At 42.5% G+C, this 9610-nt stretch overlaps 1 protein-coding gene across 1 annotated transcript; it reads right to left on the bottom strand.

The window, feature by feature from the left end:
* Positions 1–524: 524 nt before the first annotated feature.
* LOC116224386 (tumor necrosis factor receptor superfamily member 14-like) lies at positions 525–7957 on the bottom strand. Its single transcript, XM_042710323.1, has 6 exons — positions 7688–7957; positions 6348–6473; positions 6110–6265; positions 5841–5928; positions 5620–5747; positions 525–583 (listed from the first exon to the last, which is right to left on the bottom strand). Exons 1-6 carry the CDS (start codon positions 7836–7838, stop codon positions 525–527), a joined length of 708 nt encoding a protein of 235 aa, XP_042566257.1. The 5' UTR covers positions 7839–7957.
* Between the last annotated feature and the right edge of the window lie 1653 nt (positions 7958–9610).

The raw sequence follows: 9610 nt of genomic DNA, 5'->3' as shown, positions 1-9610 counted from the left end.
GGAAGAGGCTTTGGGTGAGAATATTGGTGAAAAATGTATTCTCCGCTCTGTTTCTCTCTCACTCTCTCTCAAACACACACACAAATATACACGAGCAAGCATACACATACACACACGCACACAACACACACACACACACACAAACACACACACACACACACACGCACACACACACACACACACACACTCTCTCTCTGACTTGTTTGATTAGGAACCACTGTTACTAGCATACAAGTACATACTGTTAATTACAACAGTAATGAACTGTGGTAAGAAGTACATACTCATCAACTAAGCAGGTTTACTTATAGACTACAAGACTTACATACTCGTCAACTAAGCATGCTTACTTATAGACTACAAGACTATAAGACTTACTTACCTTGACTTCCAGTAAAAGTCTTCACAGTTGATAACAGCTTACAGCTCTCTTTGCACCTGACTCTACCAGTAACTCTCATAGTGAAACTAAAAGTGAAAATGGCCAGTATGTAGCCTTTCATTAATGCTCTTCTGTCATTGGCTCAGGGTGTGGAGCAGGAGTGGCTGCTGACTCCTGTTTGCTGTTTGTTCCCAGACTTCCCTGAGAGGAGATGCCAGGAGTTGGGCTGAGACTCCAGGGGTATTCTGGGAATGCAACAGATTTCCGACTCTATAGTGATTGTTCCAATCATCATTGTGGAGAAGGAAAGAATTATTATTATTATTAGGATTCGTTTTTTATACTTTTCATGTGATTATCATCCAAAGTTAAAAATATCTCTCCCCCTCTCTCTCCCCTTCGATCTCATTCTCTCTATCTATCTCCGTAGCTCTCTCTCTCTCTTGTTCTCGCTTTCTCTTTCTCTTTCATATTTATTGTTTACTGGTAATAAAGGTCACTTAAAGGTCAAGTCTCTCTCTCTCTTTCTCTCTCATTCCCAGAGTGGAAATACGCTAGACTATAGCAAGGATTCATCAGCTCTGTTCCCATCAAAAATGTTTTCATCAGTGAAACTTTTTTTGTTTGTTTCACTTAGACAAGAAAACACATTTAAACACATTTGTCTATAATGCATAAGAATCGACTGAACAAGTTATCACCTAACTAGATGACAGTTGATCATAAGAAACAACCTGTGTTAGAAACAACCTGTGTTAGACCATAATAAATGCATGTAAGATTGTGGGTGTGCTGTTAGAGATTGATTGCGTGCAGTTTGAAGTTTGCAGTATAGATTTCATCTGCATTCTTGCATCCTGTAGTTCTGCTTCAGTTGCGTCACATGTCCAAAAAGATTAACAGGAAACTGTTACGAATAAACACACTGTGTGCTTGTGTGTGTGTGTGTGTGTGTGTGTGTGTGTGTGTGTGTGTGTGTGTGTGTGTGTGTGTGTGTGTGTGTGTGTGTGTGTGTGTCGTTAGCAGGGTGTGATTGTGTGTGTGTGTGTCATTGGCAGTGTGTGAGTGAATCATCTGTGCAGGTTTCATTTTCACTCTGTAAAAAAAAACTGCTGGTTTAACTTTAAAAAGCAAGGCGACCTATTACAAGCCCTGTTCTGAGCAGGCTCGACTAGAGTGTGCAATACTCAAATGATCAATTTGAAGCAGTAGATATTTCAACTGAAAACAACTTGTTCTTCTGTAAGTACGGGGCACTATAGCTGACACAACTAGCAATGAAAAGCACAAAAAACTAACTGAAGAAACTCAATTATTGCTTTATATCAGAAGCTATCATATCCTTAGGTATGGTTAGCTTCTGCTCACCTTGTGAAATTGGTGATGCATTAAGATGGCCTAGGCCAATTCATACCCCCTCAGGCCAGATTATCCCCCCATGATATCAGTAGTGTTGAGTGATATACACAAGAATTACTTAATTTTTCAACATTTTATTGGGGGTTCAGCTTTGTCAGGTAAGTTAAGTGAGAAAGCTAACTGAATTAAATCTTAAAACTCTAAAACGACAGTGGTAGAGGAGGTAGTGTGACGGGGCACCTGCGTGACCCGCCACTGCAGCCTGTAGGCTGCTACCCTACTGGACTGGGTGCAGGTGTTTTGTGTGTGTGTTTTGCATGTTTGATGTTCGTGTACATGTACAGTTTATATGTTCGTTAGGCACGTCATTCTGTTTAAAATAACCACACCATTCAATGTCTTGTCTCACAAATGTTCCATTTATTTAGGTTAAAATCATATCTCATATTGTCATATTTCATAGCGTTCGTCTTACTGTTGTTTAAGTCTCGTCTTGAGTGCATCTTGTTTGTAACGTGAATCTGCCGCGTATAAGCGCGAGTTTTAACTTCCGGGGTAACCCGAATTATCTTTAATTGTTTTTCGGCTGCTTTCTTATGTGTCGGTTATGCCGTCACCGAGCCTTATTGCTACCATGGTGTAGTATATTTCTTCCCAGCTGTATGGGATATTGTTTATGGCTGTTATGAGCCAATTGGTTTAAGTATGGCTGCTGTGAGCCACAGGTGCATGGGTGCCTGCTTACGACACACCTGTGAGTTATTAATTGGTATGAGCCAATTACAGGTGCTTGTCGAGGATATTTAAACATGCCTTTTCTTTGTTTCGGGAGAGTTGCCGTGTTTAATAGGACATACGTCCTACAAGCTCTCTCATGGACTAGCTAATGTAGTCCTTTTATTTTGTATAGTCGACTTTAATTGTATATTTGAATGGAGTCTATGATGCCTATATGTCTTTTTGGAAAGTTTCATTTATATTGATTTAGTATTGTTAATGTTTTTATTGCCTTTGAGCCTTATTTGGGATAATAAATATTCCCATCTTCATAACATCTTCTACCTCCTGAGTCCTCCCTGAGTTTCCATCTAGCTCTAACCGCGACAGCTATCCTGACCTTTAACAGGTAGAGAAGTTGTTTAATAAAATGTAAAATGTGTATACATCCTTGTAAGTCGCTTTGGATAAAAGCGTCTGCTAAATGATGAAATGTAAAACGTAGACTTTTATTACTTCAACCAGAAAAACTGAAAAAATATTAGACTTCAACTAAGATCAAAGATTACTAGCATAAATTACAGGGTTGTGCACTTTCAGGTGCCTCTTGAGGTTTGTTGTGTTCTTCCAACCTATTTTGAAGCCACACCTTTTCTCTCCCATTATTGCAGTGCGTTGTGTTTTATTTTCTGTCAAGTTATGATAAAAAAGTGTCCAGATATCTATTATTTTTCTTCCAGTACCAGAGTCCAGAGTGCTTGAACTTCAGCCATCATCTAACGTTTGTTAGGACGTCTCTTGCATGTCTGCGCATCTCAGGGAGTGGAGGAGGGATACAGAACCGGGCAACATTCAACCAATGATATTAAGAATGTACTGCACTAGGTGCATGCAAGTTTCGAAAAAATAATTAATTAAATTTTGTATTTGTATTGTCGTTCGACCCACACTCGACCCATACCCATCAATGCGCTAGCATGTTCTGACAACACCCCTACCTCTTTAGATTTATTATGTTAAATATATTTTTTAATGTCAAAATATTAGTTGGAGAAATAGAAGGGGCGCAAAATATATATATATCTTTTTTTGCTAGGCGCAGTTTTTGGCGCCTCCCTCTAGGTGGCGCTTTAGGCAACTGCCTTTGTCGCCTATAGGAAGAACAGGCCCTGCCTGGAGGGGTATAGTCTGGCCTAGGCTATTTTACACCCCCGGGTATAGTTTGGCCTAGGACAGTTTATCCCCGGGTATACTCTGGCCTGGAGGGGTATAGTATGGCCTAGGCTATTTTACACCCCCGGGTATAGTTTGGCCTAGGACAGTTTATCCCCGGGGTATACTCTGGCCTGGGCCAAAGTATACCCAGGTTTAATCTGGGCGGGGGTTAATTAGGCCTGTTACACCGGAACGTGCATGAATGCGAATCCGCCGCACACAAAATGAGGACGGGCATGAGGCACATCAGGATGGAGGTTTGGTATCCTGGCCCTTCTCACCTCCGCAATTTATGTGTCTGTAGCTTTGTAGTGAAATGACACGCACACCTACGCTTTGTGTGCACTGCAGGTAGCATACCTCATGACTTATTTGTGAATTCAAACGCCACACACAGTGCTGACCACAACCACTGCAGTGAGGCCGTATTCATACCTGCAGAGTTCCCTTCACTGCACCCTAACGCCAGTCACACTAGTGAGGTCATTCATACCTATAGAGTTCCCTTCATTGCACCCTAATGCCAGTCACACTAGTGAGGTCACTGCACCCTAACACCACTCACACTAGTGAGGTCACTGCACCCTAACACAAGTCACACTAGTGAGGTCATTCATACCTATAGAGTTCCCTTCACTGCACCCTATCACCAGTCACACTAGTGAGGTCACTGCACCCTAACAGCAGTCACACTAGTGAGGTCACTGCACCAGTCACACTATTGAGGTCACTGCATCTAACACCAGTCACATAGTGAGTTCAATGATGTGAGTCTTGGTTGCATAGTAACCTGGTTGTGTTTGTTTGCGCTGGCGAAGCTGTGTTTCCCTCCCATTAGTCTCCCATGCTGGGTGTGGGCTGCACAAACACACTCAGACACAAACGTAGTGGATCTCTTCAGTAGGTCTTGGTTTAATAACAAAAATCACATGCAGACCCTCGGAGGAATTACAGTTGTTCAGAGAAAACCTGGTGTGATAAATCATATAAGTGTGTGAAAAATAAAAGTAATCTACGACAATAAGACAAGGGGCCATGTTTGTCTGTACAGATAAATGTTATAAGTATATACAGTACTGTGCAAAAGTTTTAGGCAGGTGTGAAAAAATGCTGTAAATCATCGAGTCTGTCTGGGATTACATGAAGATTGGTGCATACAATTATCTGAGGTAAATAGCTGTGACACCACAGTGTACAAATTGGTCATGCAATATGACACAGCATTTTTTCACTTTTACCTTTGCATCAAAATAATGCAAATGTAAGTGCCAGTTGCAAAATGCACTAAGTCATCGAGTCTGTCTGGGATTACATGAAGAGACAGAAGGATTTGAGGCACCCTAAATCCACAGAAGATCTGTGGTTAGTTCTCCAAGATGTTTGGAACAACCTACCAGCCGAGTTCCTTAAAAATCTGTGTGCAAGTGTACCTAGAAGAATTGATGCTGTTTTGAAGGCAAAGGGTGGTCACACCAAATATTGATTTGATTTAGATGTATCTTCTGTTCATTCACTGCATTTTATTAATTGATGAAAAGAAACTGTTAACACATCCATTTTTGAAAGCATTCTTAGTTTACAGCATTTTTTTCACACCTGCCTAAAACTTTTGCACAGTACTGTAGGGCTTGTGTGTGTGTTTGTGTGTGTGTGTGTCGTATTGTATGGGATATCACTTGTGCTGTGATGGTCTGCATTATGGTACGGTAATAAATAAATCTAAAGCTTTAATAAAGACAATCAATCACGCTCAAAGAAAATAAAACGTGTCCCGCACAATCTAATGACACACACACACACGCATATACCCACACACCCAATCACACTGACACACACACAAAAGTAATTCAGTCCACACACATATGCACACAAAACACCACATATGCCCATAAACATTAGTGAGAACATTAAAGGTTGCAAGTTTCTCTGAGGACTTTTGTCCACACAAGTGAAAATCAAGGTAGCTATGAAACTGACAAAGGCAATGGCTGTGCCAGTTTTGACATTGTCACAATCATCAACTGAAAATGAAGCAACTCTCTTCGTTCGATGTTCTTCCATGTCTGTGTCATGTCTGTCAAGATGAAAAGGAGAAACTGTAAAACCTCTCAGGAAAAGCTGGGAATGCTGGAAGTGATTCAGAGACTTTGAGAGATGGCAGACTTACTGTGTGTGTGACCTGCAGGAAGTCGAAGACCCATCTGAGACTGTGCCATACCCACAGGTCTCACATCTCGTATCACAATAGGCTGTACCTGTGTGTGTGTGAGAGTGTGTGTGTGTTAAATGAGTCACATCATGGACTACCTTAACCATCTATGCAAGCCATTTTTCTAAACCCTTACAATAAAGGTATATTTTTTGAACACCATGACTAAGCAGACACTGTTTAACACACTTGTCACACACTTTAGTGTCTGTGGAGAATGAACACACCTTTATCTTTGACGTATTGCCCTGGTGAGCACTTGGTGTGTTCCACAGCTCTTAGGCAGCCATCTTCGATGGGGTCAGTACACCAGTGACCTTCCAGAGGCTCACAGAGTGTGTCTGATGTTGGGCTACACGCCCTCCTAACCTTTAACCCGGCTTCTGTTGGAACCAAAGACAAGTTTAACAGAATCAAACGGATAAACCGCAGGTTTTCTCAGCATGAATGTAAGAGTTCGCGTACTTGAGTCACAGACTGTGCAGGACTTGCACCGCAGCAGTCCATTTTCCTCATCTGTAAACGTTGTAGTGGGACATTGTTCACAAACCGTTGGGTTGGACTTCTCACAGTGTCTGAACACATAGGATCCTGCAATCAGGTATAAATAATTTATATAAAACACGTAACGTCCAAACAGCATACATATACAGTTTATTCATATGTACTGCATTCATATGTATTCACTTGACACTGTTAAAAAAGCCAAGTTTTAGAACAATAAAGGTATAGCGCTGGTATTCAGCAGAAACGTTTATCCAAAGCGACGTACAGACAATATGCAGCGATCGGGACTCAAACCCCAATCAACCGTTTGCAAAGCAGTGACGCTAACCACACAGACCACAGATGAGATAAAACACAAGCAAACAGTGGAACAAGGAGAACGCACAGAGGATAAAACACAAGCAAACAGTGGAACAAGGAGAAAGCACAGGAAACCACAAAGGACCAAGTGACACCACCTCTCTGACGTGCAAGATAGCTGTGGAGAGGGTGGGAGACGCAGAGGAAGTCAGGGATCAGTGAAGGAGGCAGAGAGACACACACACACACATACATACATACACACACACACACACACACACACACACACACACATACACACACACATACACACACACACACACACATACACACACACACACACACACACACACACACACACAAACACATACATACACACACACACATACACACACACACACACACACACACACAAACACACACACACACACACACACACACACATACACACACACACACACACAAATACACACATACACACACACACACACACACACACACACACACACCGGAAGAAAAAGAGTAGTTTTGCTTTTGCTTTTGCTTTTATGTCTGTAATAAAGTAAATATGACCCAGTTCAGCCTAGAGGAGATGGGGTCCCAACAGGTCCAGATGCCTGACCTGCTTCACACATAGGACAGCATGTGTGTGGGCCTGTTGGATACTCATGGCACACACGCACACACTCACACACTCACACACACACACACACACACACACACACGCACACACGCACACACTCACACACTCACACACTGCTGCACCGGAGGTGATGACGGATCAATATTCTTTTATTTATCTTAGCAAGGCTGTCCATGGAGAGTGTTCACATATACTCAAACACATACACACAAGTAGACAGAAACACACTCTCTCTCTCTCTCTCTCTCTCTCTCTCTCTCACACACACACACACACACACACACACACACACAAACACACACACACACACACACACACACACACACACACACACACACACACAGAGATGCCTGACCTGCTTCACACATAGGACAGCATGTGTGTGGGCCTGTTGGATACTCATGGGCACCACAGGTGGAGCAGAACACACAGGGAGCCGTGAGGATGAAGATGGCTGAGATGATGAAGATGGAGCCCAGCTTCCACATCTGGACAGGATATGACATATATACTTCTGTCTTCACCTTCTGTGGATGGAAGAAGCTTTGGGTGAGAATATTACTGAAAAATGTATTCTCCGCTCTGTCTGTCTCTTTCTCTCTCTCTCTCTCTCTCTCTCTCAAACACACACACGCACACACACAAACATACACAGGCAAGCATACACATACACACACGCACGCAACACACACACACACACACACACACACACACACACACACACACGCACACAACACACACACTCTCTGACTTGTTTGATTAAGCAAACTATTAGGAACCACCCAACTGTTACTAGCATACAAGTACATACTGTTCATTACAACAGTTCATTAACACCAGTAATGAACTGTGGTAAGAAGTACATACTCATTAACTAAGCAGGTTTACTTATAGACTACAAGACTTACATACTCGTCAACTAAGCATGCTTACTTATACACTACAAGACTATAAGACTTACTTACCTTGACTTTCAGTAAAAGCCCTCTTTGCACCCGACTCTACCAGTAACTCTAACCAGTGAATCTGAAAGTGAAAATGGCCAGTATGTAGCCTTTCATTAATGCTCTTCTGTCATTGGCTCAGGGTGTGGAGCAGGAGTGGCTGCTGACTCCTGTTTGTTGTTTGTTCCCAGACTTCCCTGAGAGGAGATGCCAGGAGTTGGGCTGAGACTCCAAGGGTATTCTGGGAATGCAACAGATTTCCGACTGTTATAGTGATTGTTCCAATCATCATGGTGGAGAAGGAAAGAATTTTAGGATTCGATGATCTGGTGGGTAACTGAAGTCCAGAAAAAGGCAGACATTCTGTGGAGAGTCAGGCCATTACTTGACCGTGTGAGGCAAGGCTGCCTCAGCCTCCCAAGATCCCAGAAGGTCTGCATTGATGAGCAAATTATAGCTTTTACTGGACGCTGTCCAGTCAGACAATTTGTTCCGGGCAAGCCAAACCCTACTGGCCTCAAGGTCTTCGTTCTTGCATCTCCAAATGGCCTTATGTTGGATCAGGGGTCTATCAGGGGCCGAAAACATTCAGCAACCAAAAACAGGGCATTGGAGTAGGCTCAGTCCTACGCATGGCGGAATCCATTCCAAAAGGAAGTCACCTTTTCTTTGACCAGTACTTCACAACCATCAACCTCATGGATGCATTGCAGGAAAGGGGCTTTCCAGCTACAGGGACTATAATGTCCAACCAATCCCTAAGGCAGGGGTGTCAAACTAAAATACACAGAGGGCCAAAATGAAAAACTGCGTCCAAGTTGAGGGCTGAAAAAGAAAAAAAGATATATTATATTTTTTCATATGTAAACATGAACTTAAGTTTAACATAGGCCTATTGCATCTGGGACAAACAACCTATTAGTTATTGCCTATTGCCACAGAGATCAAATTTTTCAATAAGATAAACATCAGTGGCATTCATTTCTTATGCCTCTCTTTTCTGCATATCGCAGGCGCTCCATCTGTGGTCAGTCCCACACGTTTATCCCAAGGCAGCCCCTTTTCATTTACACATTTGGATACCATTTCAAAGAGATATTTCCCCATAGTTGTGCCATGCATTGATTTAAATCCCAAAAGTTCCTCTATAACGCAGAGAGTCGAGTCCACTCCACGGATGAAGATTGACAGCTGGGCAGTATCAGATGTGTCGCTGCTCTCATCCACAGCAAGGGAGTATGCGATTAAATCTTTTCCCTTTCCCATCAGCTGTTGTTGTAGATCGGTGGCAAGGTCACATACACAATCAGGAACGGTGTTTCTGCTCAGGCTCA

This window comes from Clupea harengus, chromosome 17 (assembly GCF_900700415.2).
Source record: "Clupea harengus chromosome 17, Ch_v2.0.2, whole genome shotgun sequence".
Classification (NCBI taxonomy): domain Eukaryota; kingdom Metazoa; phylum Chordata; class Actinopteri; order Clupeiformes; family Clupeidae; genus Clupea; species Clupea harengus.
The sequence above is the reverse complement of the archived record's forward strand: the minus strand, read 5'-3'. Positions and strand labels throughout refer to the sequence as shown.

Excerpts from the sequence above, each read along its gene's own strand:
- LOC116224386 (XM_042710323.1), bottom strand. The coding sequence starts at position 7,838 with ATGTCATATCCTGTCCAGATGTGGAAGCTGGGCTCCATCTTCATCATC. Across the intron at positions 6,474-7,687 it reads CTGTCCTATGTGTGAAGCAG|GATCCTATGTGTTCAGACAC; the intron begins GTCAGGCATCTC and ends ACCTGATTGCAG. Across the intron at positions 5,748-5,840 it reads TCCTGCAGGTCACACACACA|ACATGACACAGACATGGAAG; the intron begins GTAAGTCTGCCA and ends TCATCTTGACAG.